At 33.0% G+C, this 18,428-nt stretch overlaps 2 protein-coding genes and 1 long non-coding RNA gene across 3 annotated transcripts; 1 reads left to right on the forward strand and 2 right to left on the reverse strand.

The window, feature by feature from the left end:
* Nucleotides 1–5,849: 5,849 nt before the first annotated feature.
* LOC133807203 (ATP-dependent zinc metalloprotease FTSH, chloroplastic) lies at nucleotides 5,850–9,168 on the forward strand. Its single transcript, XM_062245382.1, has 5 exons — nucleotides 5,850–7,336; nucleotides 7,713–7,959; nucleotides 8,060–8,243; nucleotides 8,367–8,538; nucleotides 8,805–9,168. The coding sequence occupies exons 1-5, from the start codon at nucleotides 6,020–6,022 to the stop codon at nucleotides 9,024–9,026; spliced, it is 2,142 nt and encodes a 713-aa protein (XP_062101366.1). The 5' UTR covers nucleotides 5,850–6,019; the 3' UTR covers nucleotides 9,027–9,168.
* On the reverse strand, nucleotides 9,101–13,099 carry LOC133807204 (serine/threonine-protein kinase BSK1-like). The gene is made up of 9 exons (XM_062245383.1): nucleotides 12,477–13,099; nucleotides 12,225–12,360; nucleotides 11,635–11,768; nucleotides 11,374–11,479; nucleotides 11,051–11,136; nucleotides 10,199–10,387; nucleotides 9,936–10,100; nucleotides 9,738–9,851; nucleotides 9,101–9,656 (listed from the first exon to the last, which is right to left on the reverse strand). Exons 1-9 carry the CDS (start codon nucleotides 12,831–12,833, stop codon nucleotides 9,402–9,404), a joined length of 1,542 nt encoding a protein of 513 aa, XP_062101367.1. The 5' UTR covers nucleotides 12,834–13,099; the 3' UTR covers nucleotides 9,101–9,401.
* Nucleotides 13,100–15,377: 2,278 nt separating this feature from the next.
* Nucleotides 15,378–17,201, reverse strand: LOC133804211 (uncharacterized). The gene is made up of 4 exons (XR_009878359.1): nucleotides 17,037–17,201; nucleotides 16,882–16,956; nucleotides 16,348–16,409; nucleotides 15,378–15,629 (listed from the first exon to the last, which is right to left on the reverse strand). It is a non-coding gene; the product is annotated as an uncharacterized LOC133804211 (long non-coding RNA).
* Nucleotides 17,202–18,428: the final 1,227 nt, after the last annotated feature.

An 18,428-nucleotide genomic window follows, 5' to 3' on the forward strand; every position in this document is an offset into this window, starting at 1 on the left:
AAGTCAAATGGTTGACCTGTTTATCTGTGGACCATCTGATATGATTAACTGTATAATTTGCATATGTTATGAACTGCATGAGTTTTCTTGCTGGGCTTCGGCTCACGGGTGCTCTGTGTTGCAGGTAAGGGCATAGATTGAGTCAACCAGCCATGAGTACGGAGAGCGTGAAGCGACGCGTACATGTTCGGCCTGCCCGACTGCTTTGGTTGGGGGTTTATTCGAGAAATGGCTGTAATAATCTATGATTTTATAACTAATCAACTGTAAACTTATTTTAAGATGTAAATAGTTTTCAAACCTTATTTTGGGATCCCAAATGTTTAATACTAGAAGTTTTTAATGAAACAATGCATTTTCAAAGATTACAGCCTTAAACTTTTGATTAGTCACACTTTCGTTTTAAAAACATCGGTTAGCGAGTTCATTGCACACTGTTTTGTCTTAAAACTCATTTGGTAACGGCTCTAAGGAAGTAGGGCGTTACAATGGGGAAGCGGAATAGCCGTCGAATTATTACTGGGGAACCGAAAAGTCATGATTAGACAGGAGTAGGTTGCTTTTTCCAATAACACACGAAGGGTTCTGACACGTATGGTGGGGTTACCGAAGAGTCGTTCGCTCAAAAGTTTATTCATTGCTCGTAATAAATAAACTTGGGGGGCAAATGTTATCCAAAAAATTGGCATTGATGACGTGGCAAGTGATCCCTGGACACGTGGCTGACATCTGGAGGAACTCTGCTAGTGTATCGACCAGAAGGTACATTATAAGCAGGAGGCGGCCCAGTCTCACCTACGACCAGTCTGGTCGATGGTTCCACATACAACACAATGTTACAATAAAGATCTTTGTAAATCTCGAAATTAACTCACACAATCTCCTGAGTATCCAATTATTCAGGAGAGAATATCTGTAACAATCTTGTGTAATCTCCCTTGAGCCTATAAATAGAGAAAGATAGCTCAAGGAAGGGACTTTGGGCTTTCGAATTGTTTGATACTATAGTAATTCTACTTGAGATATTGTATTGTTCTTCAGATGTTGGTGAAACTCATTGAACCCTTGTTCTTTGATCACTCCTTTGATTCTCATATCAATAACAATCTAAGTGGACGTAGGTCATTACCAGATCCTGGGGCCGAACCACTATAAAATATCGTGTTCTTATTATTTTTGTCATTCGATTCTTTTCAACGCATTCATTCACATCAAGCATATTCTAACTCCGTGTCAGTTGACCAAAATCTGGGTCAACAGTTTATGTCATAGTTTTACTCTTAATCAAGTTTTATTAATTTGGAATGGTATGTTTGTAATTTGATTATTATTTTAGCTTATTTGTTTTTTTTATATTATTTTTATATACTAATTTTATATTAAATTTTTTTAGTTGTTTTGCAAAATTGTTTTTCTTTTTCTTTTTCTTTTTCTTTTATATGAATTGTGTTTATTATTTTTTTAATTTATTATAAACATTTTTTCCTTATTTTTATATTATACGTTTCTTTTTTCAAATCATGTGTAAGGTAACCAGTTACTTAATTGATCTTTGACAATTATATAAAAAAAATCCTAAAACTAAGTTAAATAACATGTACCAGGAGAAGTAACAAGTTACTCCTCTCAGTAAGAGGGGTAACCAGTTACCATAAGAGGTATCAAATTTGAATGAAAAAAAGGAAGAACGCTTCATTAAAAAATGAAGAAGTAACTATGATTTTAGTAACATAGGTAACATGTTACCATAAAGAACCCAGAAATATACACACACATTATAACATGAAGGTAACTAGTCATCCCCAGAAATATACACACAAATAACGTGAATGTAACCAGTTGCCCCTAGAAATATACACACAAAGAACGGGAAGGTAACGAGTTTCCACAAATCTGAAGATAGACAAAAAAAAATCAGATCCGCACCCTTTCCCTTATCTCCCATCTTCTTCATATAAATTTTTTTCTAAATTTGAATGCTTCCATCAGGGTAACTAATTACCCTTTCATATTTTTATTAATTTTCTTTCCAAATTTTGGTGTTCCTATAAGGGTTACGTGAAGAAAAAAAATAGATGAATGAATAAAAATGAAAATAAGAAGAAGAAAGATAATGGAAAAATGGAAAGAAAAAAAATATGAATGAAAAAATTGGTAGAAAAAAAAATTTAAAAAGGAAAAAAATTGGAAGAAGAAAAAAAAAGAGAAAAAAGCTCATATGTGTGAAAAAGAAGAAAAAAAAAAGAGAAAATAATAAATACAAAAAAAAATGAAAATTAAAAAAAAAACTGAAAAGATATGAAAATAAAACAAAACAATATAAATGAAATAAAAAAATTGATAAATGAATAAAAATTAAAAAAAATATATAATGGAAAAATGGAAAGAAAAAAAAAAGATAAAGAAAAATTTTGGTAGAAAAATGGAAAAACAAATAAATAAGGAAAAACAAATAAAAAATAACTAAAAAAATAATTAAAAAATTAAATAAAATTATCTTCAAAATCAAAGAAAATATAACTGATAAAAAATACAGCATTTTTATATTTTAGTTAACTACTAATTATGTTTTCTATACTTTAATTTTACTTTTAATAAATTTTCTTATATAAATTAAAAAAATATAATTCTCATATTTATATTTTTGCACTATAAAAACCATAATTTTACGTACTGTTTCCACAATGTCTGGCCCAATTTTGTTCCCGATCTTTAAATACTTGTGGGCCTCTGGACAAATATCCATAGTTAACAATCCGATACGGCATAGGCCTAATAACAAGTTGTGGGCCAAGCCCATTGGAATATGGATAACTTCCAACGACGTTGTTGAAGTCCAATTGTAAAAGGAAAATTCGAACTTATATGCATTCTAATATACAAAAATTTAAAAATATACCAACCTTGCTAATCTATTGAGAAAATATGCCACAAATAAAAATGGACAAAAATATCCCTCCATTCAAACAATTTATTATCTCTTCTTTCTTCTTCTCTTTCTCCTTTCGGCTTCCCTCTCTCCTAACACCATCTCCAACCCACAGCAAGTATACTTCACGAACTACTATTATTATAGAAGCACCCTTGAAGCATTATTAAAGCACCTATGAAAATACCCGTCATTTTCTTTATACAATTATTTTAGTTTTAATGATTTTTCTTTATACAAATCTTTTAGTTTTAATGATTCAAAGTCTAATCCAAAACTTAAACCCAAGAAAATTTTGAATTAAGACACTAATTGATAGAATTATAACACTTACGTACAATTTTTATTTTTTTGCGTTTGTCTAGACATAGAACTCTGAAAATTGCTTTTTTTTTATTAAGATAGATGCTTAACAACAGTCTAGTGATATTTTGTTTGCGTTTTGTTTAGACATGGAACTCTGAAAATTGATTATTTTTTTTAATAAAATTGATGCTTAACGGCGATCTAGTGATATCGCCATGAAAACTTGTTTTTTTTTAGTCAAAAAACGATGTTGAACGATGTTTTAATGATGGTGCTATGACAACTTGATTTTTAGGGGGGAAAGTGATGTTTAACAATGCTTTAATGATGGTATCATGAAAACTTGATTTCTTAGGCCAAAAACGATGTAAATTGATGCTTAGCGATGATCCCATGAAAACTCGATTTTTGACGCAAAAACGATGCCAAACTATGGTTTTGTGATGAATCTTGAATTTTTGTTTTTTTGCTCTTTTTTCGAAATCTAAACGTTTAGAATATGTAAAACCTTAAATTTGGGGTGTAGAACAACAAATTTCAAAATTTGTCCGTTTGAGGCCATAATGAAGTTTGAGACTTTAATAATTAAAATTGTGTTATACACACTCCAAACTTAAGGTTCTACACATTCTAAATGTGTAGATCTTTAAAAAAATATCAAAACTAAAAAAGATCACATCAAATAACCAAAGTTTTTATCAAATTTAATCGTAAAACCATCATTTTGCATCGCTTTTATGTTTAAAATCAAATTTTTATGGAACTATCGTTAAGCATCGATTTACCATTATTTTTTGCCTAAAAAATCAAGTTTTTACGGCAAGTTAAAGCATTGTTAACCATAATTTTTTTTATATAAAAATCAAGTTTTTATGGCACTATTGTTGAAGCATCATATTTTTGGCTAAAAAATTAAGTTTTCATGGCACGATCACTAAACTACTATTAAACATCGTTAAAGCATTGATTTGAATTAAAAATTTATAATTTTCATAATTTCAAATCTAAAAAAAAAAGTAGTATTTTTGTCCATTTTTCTTAGAATGACATTGGCATATTTTGCTAATATGCCAACCTTGCAATCTATTGACAAAATATGCCATTCTAAGAAAAATGGACAAAAATGTCCCTCCCAATCAAACAACTTAATATCTCTTCTTTCTTTTTCTTTTTCTCTTTCGCTTTTCTCCTTCCCTCTCCCCTAACACCATCTTCCCACCCACAACCATTAGAAGAATACAAAAATACCCCACGAACTATACTATTAGCACCATCTATGTCTACCATTATAGAAGCACCATTTAAGCATTATCGAAGCACCCATGGAAACACTCGTCATTTTTTTTTTTACAAATTTTTTAGTTTTAATGATTCAAAATCCAATCTAAAACTTAAACCTAAGAAAATATTGACTTAAGACACTAATTGATGGATTTAGAACACTTATGTACAAGATTTATTTTTATTTTTTTGCATGTTTTTTAGATGTGGAACTCTGAAAATTGCATATTCCTTTTATTAAAATCGATGTTTAACGACGGTCTAGTGATAGTGCCATCAAAACTTAAAAAAAAATTAGTCAAAAAACGATGTTTAAATAATGGTGCCATGAAAACATGATTTTTAGGTACCAAAAAAAAAATACTTAACGATGCTTTATTGATGGTGCCATGAAAACCTGATTTCTTAGGCCAAAAACAATGTAAATCAATGCTTAATGATCCATGAAATCTTGGTTTTTGATGCAAAAACAATGGCAAACTATAGTTTTGTGATGAATCTTGATTTTTGAGGTGATTTTTTTTTTTTTCGAGATCTACACATGTATAAAATGTAAAACCTTAAATTTGAAGTGTAAAACAAAAAATTTCGAAATTTGTCTGTATGAGGCCATAATGAACTTTAAGACATAAATAATTAAAATTTTGTGTTATACATTTTAAGTTATACACATTCTAAACGTGCAAATCTAAAAAAAAAAATATCAAAACTAAAAAGAAATCACATCAATCTAAAATTTTTGTCAAATTTAATCACAAGTCATTATAAAACCATCATTTTGCATCGTTTTTATGTCAAAAATCAAGTTTTCATAGAACTATCATTAAGCATCGATTTGCCATCATTTTTTGTCTAAAAAATCAAGTATTTGATGTCAAGTTAAAGCATCGTTAAACATCTTTTTTTTTCTTTCTAAAAATCAAGTTTTTATGGTACAAGCATCATTAAGTTTAGCATAGTATTTTTGCCTAAAAAATTAAGTTTTCATGTCACTGTCACTAAACCATTATTAAACATCATTAAGGCATTGGTTTTAGTTAAAAATTTGTAGTTTTCAGATTTCAGATCTTAAAAAAAGTAAATAAATAGGAGGAGCATTTTGTCCATTTTTCCTATTATAGCATTGGCATATTTCGCTAAATTTTTTAATTTGTGTATATTAGAAAGCATATAACCACAAATAAGTCTTGTAAAAATCAAAGATAAGATAACTGGAAACAAAACACTACACGTGGAAGCGACCCTAGCGAGTAGCGACACTAGAAATCTATGGCGTGAGATTGAGCTACTTGTTCCTTTATCTCTCGCGTGTTTAATCAATCAAAATTGAAGTGAAAAACCACACAAAAAAATCAAGTATTTGTGGAACTCTCATCTTCACATAGTTGAATTTTTATATATAATTATACAAAATTCAGTTTCATCTTTCTATCTTCATTACAAGAGGATTCTGTGTAAACTCATTCCTCAGCTACAGAACTGTAAGGGTGATACAGAGTTTGTATGAGTTCAACAATGTCGTCTATCACTAATCCTTTGCTCTCTTCTAACTTCTTGGGCACTAAAATCCCAACTCCAAAAACCACTAAGCCAGCACCAATCCCTTTCTCTCTTTTCTCAAAAAGAAAGTTTTTCATCACTGAAAACCGCCTCAGCAAAGAGCCCAAATCCAAATCCTTGAATTCCATACCATCCAAAGCTACCTTAGCTGCCCTTCTCTTCTCTTCGCTCGCTCCACAAGCCTTGGCCATAGACAACGTCAACCCTCCCCCAACGCCTCCGCCTGTAATCGAAGCCCAACCCAGTCAATCAGAATCTTCGCCCTTTTCTCAGAACCTTCTCCTCACAGCTCCAAAACCCCAGTCCCGTAACGTTTCTGACCTCCCAGAAGGTGGGCAATGGCGTTACAGCGAGTTCTTGAACGCCGTCAAAAAGGGTAAGGTCGAGAGGGTCAGGTTCAGCAAGGACGGTTCTGCCCTTCAACTCACCGCCGTCGATGGCCGCCGAGCTTCGGTGATTGTCCCCAACGACCCTGACCTTATTGACATCTTGGCCATGAACGGAGTTGATATATCGGTCTCCGAGGGCGATTCGGGTAATGGGTTGTTTAGTTTCATTGGTAATTTGATTTTTCCATTCATTGCCTTTGCTGGGTTGTTCTTCCTTTTCCGTCGAGCTCAGGGCGGTCCCGGTGGCCCTGGAGGACTCGGTGGGCCTATGGATTTTGGAAGATCTAAATCCAAATTCCAAGAGGTTCCCGAGACTGGTGTTACTTTTTCTGATGTTGCTGGAGCAGACCAAGCAAAACTTGAATTGCAAGAGGTGGTTGATTTCTTGAAGAACCCAGATAAGTACACTGCACTTGGAGCTAAGATCCCAAAGGGGTGTCTTCTTGTTGGACCACCTGGTACTGGAAAGACCCTTTTGGCTCGAGCAGTGGCTGGTGAAGCTGGCGTGCCGTTTTTCTCTTGTGCAGCTTCAGAGTTTGTGGAATTGTTTGTGGGAGTTGGTGCGTCTAGAGTCCGGGATTTGTTTGAGAAGGCCAAGTCAAAAGCACCCTGCATTGTGTTTATAGATGAAATTGATGCAGTTGGGAGACAAAGAGGGGCTGGTCTTGGAGGTGGGAATGATGAGAGAGAGCAGACTATTAACCAGCTATTGACAGAGATGGATGGGTTTTCAGGCAATTCGGGTGTGATAGTGTTGGCTGCCACTAACAGGCCTGATGTTCTTGACTCGGCATTGTTGAGGCCTGGGAGGTTCGACCGACAGGTTACTGTGGACAGGCCCGACGTTGCTGGTAGAGTGAAGATCCTGCAGGTTCGCTCTTTGCAAACTTCATTATAGGCTTTTGTGAATCTTTTTCTCATATGCTTTGGCTATAATTTAGTAGTATTTTCCAGCACTTAGTGTAATGTTATCATTGATAGATAAGACTAGGAAGAAATCTATAGATAATTAAGCATAAAAGCTGGTTTAGTTGGTTGAGTATGATAGAACGTGTTGAAAAAGTTAAAATGCTTGTTTAGGTTAGCTCGTTATACATTTAAAAGTTTCAAGGTTTAAACATACTGGAAGGTGAACTTTCTGGTGCAATCTTGATTCAAGTTTACAAAGTTCAAATATCACGGTCCAAGTCTTTGTAGAATAAATATTTTGATCAAGGTCCTGTTTTCTGAACGCACTATGCTTTCAGGTGCACTCAAGAGGAAAGGCACTTGGAAAGGATGTGGACTTTGAGAAAATTGCAAGGAGAACACCAGGTTTCACTGGAGCAGATTTGCAGAACCTGATGAACGAAGCTGCCATTCTTGCTGCCAGGCGTGACCTGAAAGAAATAAGCAAAGATGAGATAGCCGACGCTCTTGAGCGGATCATTGCTGGACCAGAGAAGAAAAACGCTGTTGTCTCTGATGAAAAGAAGAAACTAGTTGCCTACCATGGTATGATTGAAATTAGTTCTCTGGTTCTTTTTATTCCCAAATCTTGTGCTCCTCGTTATGTGGTTAGGTGCTTACCATATTTTATGTGTTGCATTCGCAGAGGCTGGGCATGCTTTAGTTGGTGCATTGATGCCAGAATATGATCCTGTGGCCAAGATATCTATCATTCCACGTGGGCAAGCAGGTGGTCTTACTTTCTTTGCTCCAAGTGAAGAGAGGCTTGAGTCTGGCCTCTACAGTAGAAGCTACCTGGAGAATCAGATGGCAGTTGCTCTCGGTGGAAGGTTGGTTAGCTAATAACTAATGCTTGCGATGCATTTGGGAAATCTTTTACTGTTGAAATGATTTGGTAGCTTAATTTTTCTCTAATTTAAGAATCATTCCTCACACCTCCATTGCTGGTACAGAGTTGCCGAGGAGGTCATTTTTGGCCAGGAGAATGTGACAACAGGAGCATCAAATGACTTTATGCAAGTGTCTAGAGTGGCCAGGCAGATGGTTGAAAGATTTGGGTTCAGCAAAAAGATTGGACAAATTGCAATTGGCGGGCCTGGAGGAAATCCCTTCTTGGGTCAGCAGGTAAACCAATGTTTTCATATGGGAATTAATTTTATTAGTCTCCCATTCCTGGGTTTTTGCTTAAGATTCAGAGTTTAGAATATCTTTATGGGTCACAGTCGGAGAACGAGTTCATCACTAGTCAGATGGCATTTTCTTATTGCATGGTGTGTCACTCAATAAGAAAATACAAGTTGGGGCTAGTCCTCAAATCAGATAGCATTACTATATCATATGATGGCCTAACGAGCAACTTAATTAATAGATTAATTGTGTGTCAAATGCAGATGTCATCCCAGAAAGACTACTCCATGGCAACTGCTGATATTGTAGATGCAGAGGTGAGGGAGTTGGTAGAGAAAGCCTATGAACGGGCCACGCAGATCATCACTACCCACATCGATATTCTTCACAAACTAGCTCAACTTCTCATAGAAAAGGAATCGGTTGATGGGGAAGAATTCATGAGCCTCTTCATTGATGGAAAAGCTGAGCTATACGTCTCCTAAATTTAGTGATATGCAATTATTGAGCTAGCTCAAAGTAGTGAATTCATGTTTGTATTATAAGAATCATACACATGTACACATCAATAACCAATTAATTATTTCATGAAATTCAAAAAAAATATGTTGTGTGAAGTTTGATGCAGATGAAACAAGTTTCCTCCTTCTCTCTCTATGATACATCTTCGTCAAAACCACATTTGTCATTGATACATGATATAACTCTCATTCCTATGGTAAATGAACCCCACTTGTTTTGTTACAACAATGACAACCATCACTTGAGTAGAATAACAAATTGACCACCAATTGTGCTTTTTAAACCAAAACCGAAAAAAAAATGGAAAGGGAAAAAAAAATATACAGGAGGGTTGCTTCTCAAGATCCTCTCCCACCCCGTTGCTTCTTGTCTTCCAGTGTGGCAGCCTCGTTTAACATGTCGGCCGCGTCTTTGTGCATGTCTAGCTTTGCAAGAGCAACTGCCTGCATGTAAAACGCTGTAGACCAATCGGGATAGACACATTGCGCTTGCATTGCATCTCTGAGGGCGGCATCCGGTTGATCACAGAGAAGATGACAAAGACTTCGGCGGGCATAAACAGTTGGTGAAACCATTGTTCCCACATCTATGAACTGCAAATAAAAAACACTTGTAAACAAATATTGGGGGATCTATGATATGGTGCGTTTCAATAGTTTGCAAAAAGCACAAACCTGAGAATAACAGTCTATTGCTGTTTTGAAATCTTTGTCACGAAATGCCAAGTCCCCACGCTTTCTTGCCTCCAACATATCTCTCATCTGTTGGGTCCATTCTTGGAAAGATAACTGACACAAAAACCAAATTTGAGCAGACTGTTTGGATACAAACCTCTTAAAGCCTACATATTGAATAATCGAATTATGAAATACCTCATTGGTTCCTTCATCATCTTTGTAGTGTGTCATTACCAAAATCTGATGAATGGCTGTTAGGTCCATCCGTGAACAGGCATCACCCATTGGAGATAGAGGGTGTTGCGGCGTAGGAGGTGCTTCCTCGTGCTTTGGAATCCCAAGCATCATATAAGATGGAACCTATAAGATATATTCATCACAACATGCTGAATACTGCAAAATCTTGTGATTTAATTTTTCAAGTTTTGAATAGAAACAGAAGCATGCTGGTAGTATACCTCAGGCTTAACTTTCAGAGGGACAAGTGTCGCAACAAGATCTTTTGTATTTGGCCGCTCCCTAGGTTCGTACTGCAAGCAACGTGAGGCAAGCTCAAAAACCACAGTAGCCTCCTCAGTTGAAAAGTTTCCTTCCAAGTGGGAATCCATTAAGAGAAGAATGTTTTTTCCCCTTATCATATCAAGTGCCTGCATATATCCAATTACCAAAACCGTCAACTACATATTATGACAAAACACAGCTATTTAAGGGAACAGCATAGGTAAACATCATCTATACTACGAACAACTTTTTAAACGTGTTTTCTGGATACAAAACTGAACACCGTTTCTTTTTCTTGTACCTGACCACTTTCTTCTTAGACGGCCGCAAGGCAACAGAAAACCAAGTACCCACCACTTAGTCTACTGTTATTTACCATAACACCAATTAGCAAAAGCAAAAACGAGCAAAAACATGACACATGACACATGACACATCCTTGTTCACAAGAGGAAGTGTGTGTTAGTCTGTCAGAGCACTCTTAAGTAAAACCCTCATAGAATACATATCCCGAGAAAAATAATGTTCTCACACAATACTACATCACTCATGCACGTATGAATTCTGATCAGAACTTAAGTTTGGATGGATCAGTACACAAATCCAAGTATAAACTCATTCTTAGGTCCAGTGAAAGATTTGATTTGATTTTAACTTATTTAGGGTACTGTGAAATATTTATTACATCAAAAATAAAAAATAAAAAGCTTGTAAAACAAAATATTTGAATGCAAGTTAATGGTGTAAAACGTTCTGTGATTCAGTGCGGCTAAATTGAAAGAAAAATTGCACTTGTCAAAAAAACTCACATGACTTGGAGGAATGTGCTTTCCACTGAGAAGATCCAAAAGGACAGTTCCGAAGCTGAATACAACACTTTCTGGAGTCACTCGTCCTATTATGCACACATTGTATCGTTTTAACAAGTAAGCAGAACCTTTTTTTTCAAAATCAAATATAACTATATACTACAAGACAAGGTCAAAGGGATTATAAAAAAATACAAACTACATCATGCCAATATAAGATATTAAGGCTATTGATTAGTTATTAAGTAACATTATATGCATAGACATTAACATATTTTCAGCTAAACACAGATATTTACATATGCAAAGAGATAAATAGTCACCATTTCTTAAATATTCGGGAGGTGTATATGCAAGATTAGTACTATAACTTCTTCCATCCCTACTGTTTTTCATCAAGCCGAAACAAGAAAGCCGAGGATCACCATTCTGCGAAAAAAATGGACAACATTATACATTGTCATGTTGCTCAGATATAAAACCATAGACCCAATTATCATGAACCAATAGGCAATATGACTAAGTACGTTACCCAAAAAAAATTGCAATTTCACAAACCCAATTAGACATTCTTTCGAAATTACCTCATCAAAAAGAACTCTATATGCATTTAAATCATGGTACAATGGACGACCTTCAGTACTGCAATAATCTAAAGCTTCAGCTATGGATAAAGCGACTCTTAAACGCATGGCCCACTCAATGGTTTGATTTTCCCCTGTCAAGAAAGTTCAAAAACTTATTCAGACTTCTCTCAAAAAATAAAAACCTTATTCAGACAAAAACTCCCGTATAATATGGGAAGCATAATTTTTGTTACTAAAATCAGAAAACATTACCATTAATGGTTATTCTCACTAATTTGTCAAAAATAAGAAAAATTATAACTACCACATTAGGATATGGCATAATTATCCATCATTTTACCATTAATTACAATCGCCCTTCTTTTCATGTGATTAAAATAAATAAACAAGTGAAAAACTGCAATGTCAGCGAGAGTCTCCATTTAATGCGCCTTTGTAATCTCCTCATTTTCATTCAAATGCAACATTTCTCTATTTGTCACTTCACAAAATTTGGAAAGATTCTATCTTTTTTAACAAAGCAAGAAGTGCACAGTATTTGAAAACGAATAAACCCTAGTTCAAATAAAAAAAAAATCTTAACATACAATGGAAGAGATGCTTCGCAAGTGTGTCGTTGGGCATGTACTCGGCAACGAGCAGCCTCTCATCTCCATCACAGCAATACCCAATCAAATTAGCAAGCCTTTTGTGCCTAAGCTTTCCAACGCCCTTAGCTTCCTCCTAAATCAAAGTCAAATTCATAGAAAACTCAATTAAGTGTCCAACAAAATCAAAACCCTAAAATAAATAAAAATCTAAACTTAAGCAATAAGAATGAGAGTGAAATGAATGAGTACAGCAAATTGCTGGGGATCGGGCCAGGCGAGCTTGGTAAATTTCTTAATGGCGATCCATCTACGATTGTTCTGGTTCTGAAGGCGGCCCTTGTAAACGACATTGGGGGCTTTCTCACCGCTCTCGGAAACGATGAATTCGGAGCTGAAGTTGCTGGTGGCAGCTTTCAAGTCGGCGAGCGAGAACTCCGAGAAGACCGACACACCACCGGTTCCGGCGACGGCGGCAGTGGCAGTGGCAGTGGCAGAAGAGTCAGTTCCGTTGGGGGAGTGAGGTTGGCTGTGATTGTTATTCTGCCCCAGATGAGTTTTGAATCCGGAGTTGAGTCCTTTGAAGGCAGACGATGTACAACAGCCCATAACTCGGTCGAGTTGACTCAGTAACTCAGGTCCGCCAGTTATTCGATAATATTGAGCATAGAAAGAAACCAAGAGAGAAAAAGTGCTACTCTGACTGAGATATATATATATATATATATACGAATATTACAGAGAAGAAAATAGAAGAAGCCCTCGTGTGGTGCTAGAGAGAGAAAGAGAGATCTATAGTGTGATGTTGTGTAGCAGCTTTCTTCTTCGTCTCATTGCGTGCGTTCTCTCTCTCTCTACTGACAAAAACCTCTGTCTTTCTCTGCTTCCTCCCCACACAGTTGAATTGTCTCTTTTAAATCCTAAAGGGTAATATCGTAATTCCACACTCACATCCACCAACGTCTCATTCTTTTCTTTTTTTTTTTTTTTTTTATGTAACCCGGTATTTTTAGCCGTTGATTCTTTTTTTTTTCTTGTATAAAGAAAATAATTAACTTATAATATATATAAGGAAAAATCCAAATCCTAGACTCCAACAGTCAATTTCTATGAATAGTTAGAATTTTAATTTTTTTTTACAGAAGTGTTTACTATAGTCATTTACAACATTGTATACAATTTTAGAAAATTTTATTAATTAGAGTTTAAATAGTCTTTACACGTGGTTGTTTTTTTTATATATATGTGAAATAATTTGTTTTAAACTCTATCATTTGAAATTTATCAAAATTTTACAAAATATTTTAAAAGAGTATTTGTGACATAAATATTTAATATTTTCAGTTTTATATATTTATATATCACATTTTTTTTCGACATATTAAATATCAAATGTTATAATTTAAGTAATTCCGTCACTACCATTCTGTTAAATACTATTATGGCTGATTAGAATGTCAGGTGTCATGATCTTATTAAGTCAATTTTATATTAATTTTTTAAAAATAATTTCAATATTATTTAAAATCAGAAAAAATAATTAAAAATATGTTTTAAATTATAAAAATTTAAATTTATCAAAAAAATTATAAAAAAATAATTTAATTAAATTTAAAAATAAGTTTAATTAGTTTTAAATTACCATATTGAGAGGGAATTGAATCCCAAACTATAATATGAAATGGACAAATAAAATCATGACAACTTGACATTCTAATCAACTATAATAGTATTTAACAAAGTAGCAATGACGGAATTGCTCAAATAATAACATTTGATATTTAATCCATAAAAAAATATGACATATAAATATATAAAACTACAAATATTAAATATTTATGCTGCAAATACATCTATTTTAAATAACTATAATATAAAACATCAATAACAAAAATTAATTCTAACTATAGAAGTGCCAAAAAAGATTGTAGAGTACAGACAGTAAAAAAGTAATGATGTACCATAAATTCTCCCTGTATACATAAGTTTTTCTTTTTTCTAAGATTGGTCTTGTTTAAATAATTTTGAATATTTATTTGTAATTTTGTATATAATTATGTATATTTAGGACTTTATATAATAAGCCATATATTTATATTTTTGTGATCCACTTGTGTTAGTTGTTTGGATTTTAGGGGGCTTTCACCATCTATTTCGCCCTTTAAGCCACTTTTATACTAATAAATCAGATCTTGTTCATACTTACCCACGCAACCCATTACCTACGTCATGATGAGAACCATCCCATGATGGCTCCTTCCTTATCTTATAATTATCTATTTCTTTCTAAGTTTTTTAAAACTTTATTTAAGTCAACCTAAAATTAAAAACGATTAAAACTTTATGCCTTCAATTCTGTTACATTTTTTATTTGGTAAATAGGAAATTTTCCTCCAGAACTATGGTATTTATAGATTTTTGTCCCTTAAATTATTTTTCATAGTAAAAATCGTTTTTAAAATATAACAACTATTATAAATGTACACTTTATACTATATTTTGTTCATTTTTTTAAAACAATTTGCTCATATAACAGTAATATTGCGCTAATATAGCACAATTCTAATAGACAAATGCACATTTAGTAATATAATAACAAATTTTGAAAATATGTATCTGTATTATTATAATTAAATTTTGTATGTTTAGTATTAGTAAATTTAATTTCGACTAACTTCAGTTAGTTAAATAGACTTTCATACTGTAACTATGCATATGACATGTGATTATATAATAAACTACTTAAAATCAACAAAAATAATATGTTTATAATGATTTCTATAATTCTGATGATATTTTTGCTATAAAAAATAGTTCAGATGGCAAAACTCTACGATCACTAGTTAAGTAAAAAAATTATTATTTGTAATTTTTTTATTTATGTATATATGTTTTAGATGAAATAATATATATGAAGTGAACCAGCACATATCATTCCAAGTTTGTTACAGAAAAAGAATCATAAATTAGGGGAATTTTTTAATGTCTCTTATATTACATTTAGTTTAGTTTTTCTTAAAGAGTTTACTTATATAGCAGTAATGTTGCATTAATGTGGCAGTATTTGTAACCCCCTCACTTATTTTAGTTAAAACCATATTTGAGGTGTTACGTTTTAAAACTATATCATAATTTATTAGTGTAGAAGTCTGGACATTTTTTTTTTTTTTAAACTTGAAAACTTATTTCACATTATTTACATTAAACATAAAGTGTGTCTCAAACATATTATACATAAGTATTAAATAACCCAATTTATTTTCAAAACATAACTTCACACTTTATTACAAACATCTCACTGATAACTGAAATAACACACAAAAGGTCGATATGTTCATATGTACAAATCAGGGTCAGGACCATGCTTCAGTTCTCCTCATGTCATTTACACATTTCTTTCTCTACCTGCAACACAAGACAACTGTGAGCCTAAAGCTCAGTAAGCAAAGTAATGCATGCAATGATAATGATTACCCAATATCAATGGACATACACAACTTCTTTTTAAATTTTGGGCCCCTTAAAATTGTGCACACTGTTTGAATTGGTCAATGCCTGCAGGGCTTGTTACACATACAATATAAAATCTCATGGGTTCTCCTCCGGCTAGCCATCACCACAGTAGGGCACATTAAAAACCTTATTCCATCGTTGCCCCGTCGGGCTCAAGAGTTAAGGCGGCCACACACTGTGGTGTCAATACATATAACAATAACTCATATTGAGGAGAAATAAAAACGGAAACATGGCAAACAATATAATTGGTTCACTAAAACCTAGCCCAAATTATTGGGCAGCCACTATAAGCCTACTATAGGCCTCCGTTTACACTTATTAACATTTTCATTTGCCTTTTCAAAACAGTGGCACTGAACTTAAACTTCTTATTACAACTTTCTTTTATGTTGCACAAAACTTGCAAAGGCATCATATGATTAATCATCATAATATCATGCATGGTTTTATATCATATAATAATTTACCATATCACTATTATGCCATGCATACAAATTTATGATGAAGTGTCAATGTATGTTAATACCACTTACTCACAAAATATTCATATAATGCATACTTTCACATAACATGTAATTCTTGTGTTGCAATTGAGTACTTTACTTACCTTCTGTCCAAAATATAATTCACCGTGTAACAAGTGGTGTCTTAGGTATTGATGTGCTTATCCTGACAATGGCATGGATTTCTCATCATAATGATGGCAGTAATACATTGAACTCTCATTTAAAAAAATACCCATAAAACATCATATCAAATTTCATACTCAAAACATGCCTAAAATGTCTTAAACCACCTAGATCGAGCATTAGATTTATCTTAGACATTTGGATAAATTTTGACAGAGTTTCCCCTTAATTTTAGCTATCCTCAAATATCAAAATCAACCAGTAATCAACATCAAATAACCTGCCATAACCATATATATCCCAAATACCAACATAATTCATCATAAAGTTATCATATACTGATTTTGATAAAATTCTAATTTCCTAGATCATCACCTAAATTAAATGAGTCTCCACATCTATTCAAACATTTATAAACATATATACTCTCTTATAAACTCAATCAAATAACCAAAAATCATCTTGTACTTCAAGAACCCCAAAAACCTCATAAAACACAAAATTTCACTTACCGAGCAACTTTTCGGCGAAAACAATCTCTTCAAGCTTTTCTAAACCTCAAACCACTTGGAAACCCCAAGAAATATCTTAAAAAGGATAAAACACCATATATAAGCTTTCAGAAAAATTCAAAAACATGGTTTAACTTCTAAGTACAAGAACTTACCATAAAAAGGCTAGAACTAAGCTTAATCTACTTCTTTGGCTTTGCTTTCACTTGGATCTCCTTAGAATTTCTTCAAACCAGCCAAGAAATGGTTTTTGGTTTTCTTTTCTCTCTGTTTTTCAGAGTAATGGTCGTGCAAAGTGATAAGGTTGATGAAAATTCTTTATTTTCAATGATTTAGCCTTATTGTATCAAAATTTGACACCTTTCATCTCATCATTTCACCTTTTGACTTATGAAAACCTTATCACTTTAATAATTTCGACTTAATCATCTGCTAGGCCTATTATCCTCATGTGTAAAACACTCACACCAAACCTTAGGTCCATATGACTTCATACCCAATAGTTATGCTTACCCGATCGAGCGTAGCGCACTTATGCTAAGCTCGTTTTGACTTTGCATCAATACCACTGATTATGTATACCTCCCATCAAGAATTGATCTAATGGTTCTAAAACCATTTTTACATCATCAATGAGACCTTAATCATACCTCGATTACATTTGGTAAATCCATAAATACTCAATTTTACACCGAAATACTAGTAATCGACATTGTACTATTTTTCACTACTTAACATATTTTGCCTTCTATATCTCACTTTCATCACTTAATTACATGCCTTGTCCATATTTTTCATACTTTCTTATATCTTGAGCAAATCAAACACCCATAAAAGACAACTCAAATGCCACAAGGTTAATAATATTGAGCATACATATAGACATCACATACACAATTTTTATACTTATACATGAAAACACTTATAAGAATATGCACATGCTCAAATTATACATATTGTATGATATGTAATGCAATGCAATCATGTGATTATTGGCTATATTATATCAAAATAATGTGGGTGCTACAGTATTTAGCAGTTATAATAGACAGATACATATATAGTGATATTATCATAAATTTTAAAAATATGTATCTATAATTTTTGAACTAAATTTTGTATATTTAGTATTAGTAAATTTGATTTTGACTAAATTTAATTAGTTAAATAAACTCGGATACTGTAATTATATATATGACATATAACTACATAGTAAACTACTAAAAAATGAAACAGAAAGAGAACGTTTATAATGATTTCTATAATTCACACAATGACTAGTTAAGGAGAAATATTGTTATTTGTACTTTTATTTATTTATGTATATATATGCTTTTGAAGAAATAATATATGTGAAGTGAACCACCACATAACATTCAAAGTTTGTTACAGAAAAAAAGAATCATAAATTGGAGGAATTTTTTTTTAAGAAAGAAAAGACAAAATGATCCTGTCAATGCATAGACTTCATTATAACTTAAATATTAATAATAATAATAGAAAAATATTGAGAAGGAATTGAATCCCAAACTCAAAATGTAATCGAC

This window comes from Humulus lupulus, chromosome X (genome assembly GCF_963169125.1).
Source record: "Humulus lupulus chromosome X, drHumLupu1.1, whole genome shotgun sequence".
NCBI classification, from domain to species: Eukaryota; Viridiplantae; Streptophyta; class Magnoliopsida; order Rosales; family Cannabaceae; genus Humulus; species Humulus lupulus.

Coding starts and splice junctions, on each gene's coding strand:
- LOC133807203 (XM_062245382.1), top strand. CDS start 6,020: ATGAGTTCAACAATGTCGTCTATCACTAATCCTTTGCTCTCTTCTAAC. Junction 7,337..7,712: donor GTAGAGTGAAGATCCTGCAG/GTTCGCTCTTTG, acceptor CTATGCTTTCAG/GTGCACTCAAGAGGAAAGGC. Junction 7,960..8,059: donor GAAACTAGTTGCCTACCATG/GTATGATTGAAA, acceptor TTGCATTCGCAG/AGGCTGGGCATGCTTTAGTT.
- LOC133807204 (XM_062245383.1), bottom strand. CDS start 12,833: ATGGGCTGTTGTACATCGTCTGCCTTCAAAGGACTCAACTCCGGATTC. Junction 11,480..11,634: donor ATAGAGTTCTTTTTGATGAG/GTAATTTCGAAA, acceptor TTTTTTTCGCAG/AATGGTGATCCTCGGCTTTC. Junction 9,657..9,737: donor CAATAGACTGTTATTCTCAG/GTTTGTGCTTTT, acceptor TTTTATTTGCAG/TTCATAGATGTGGGAACAAT.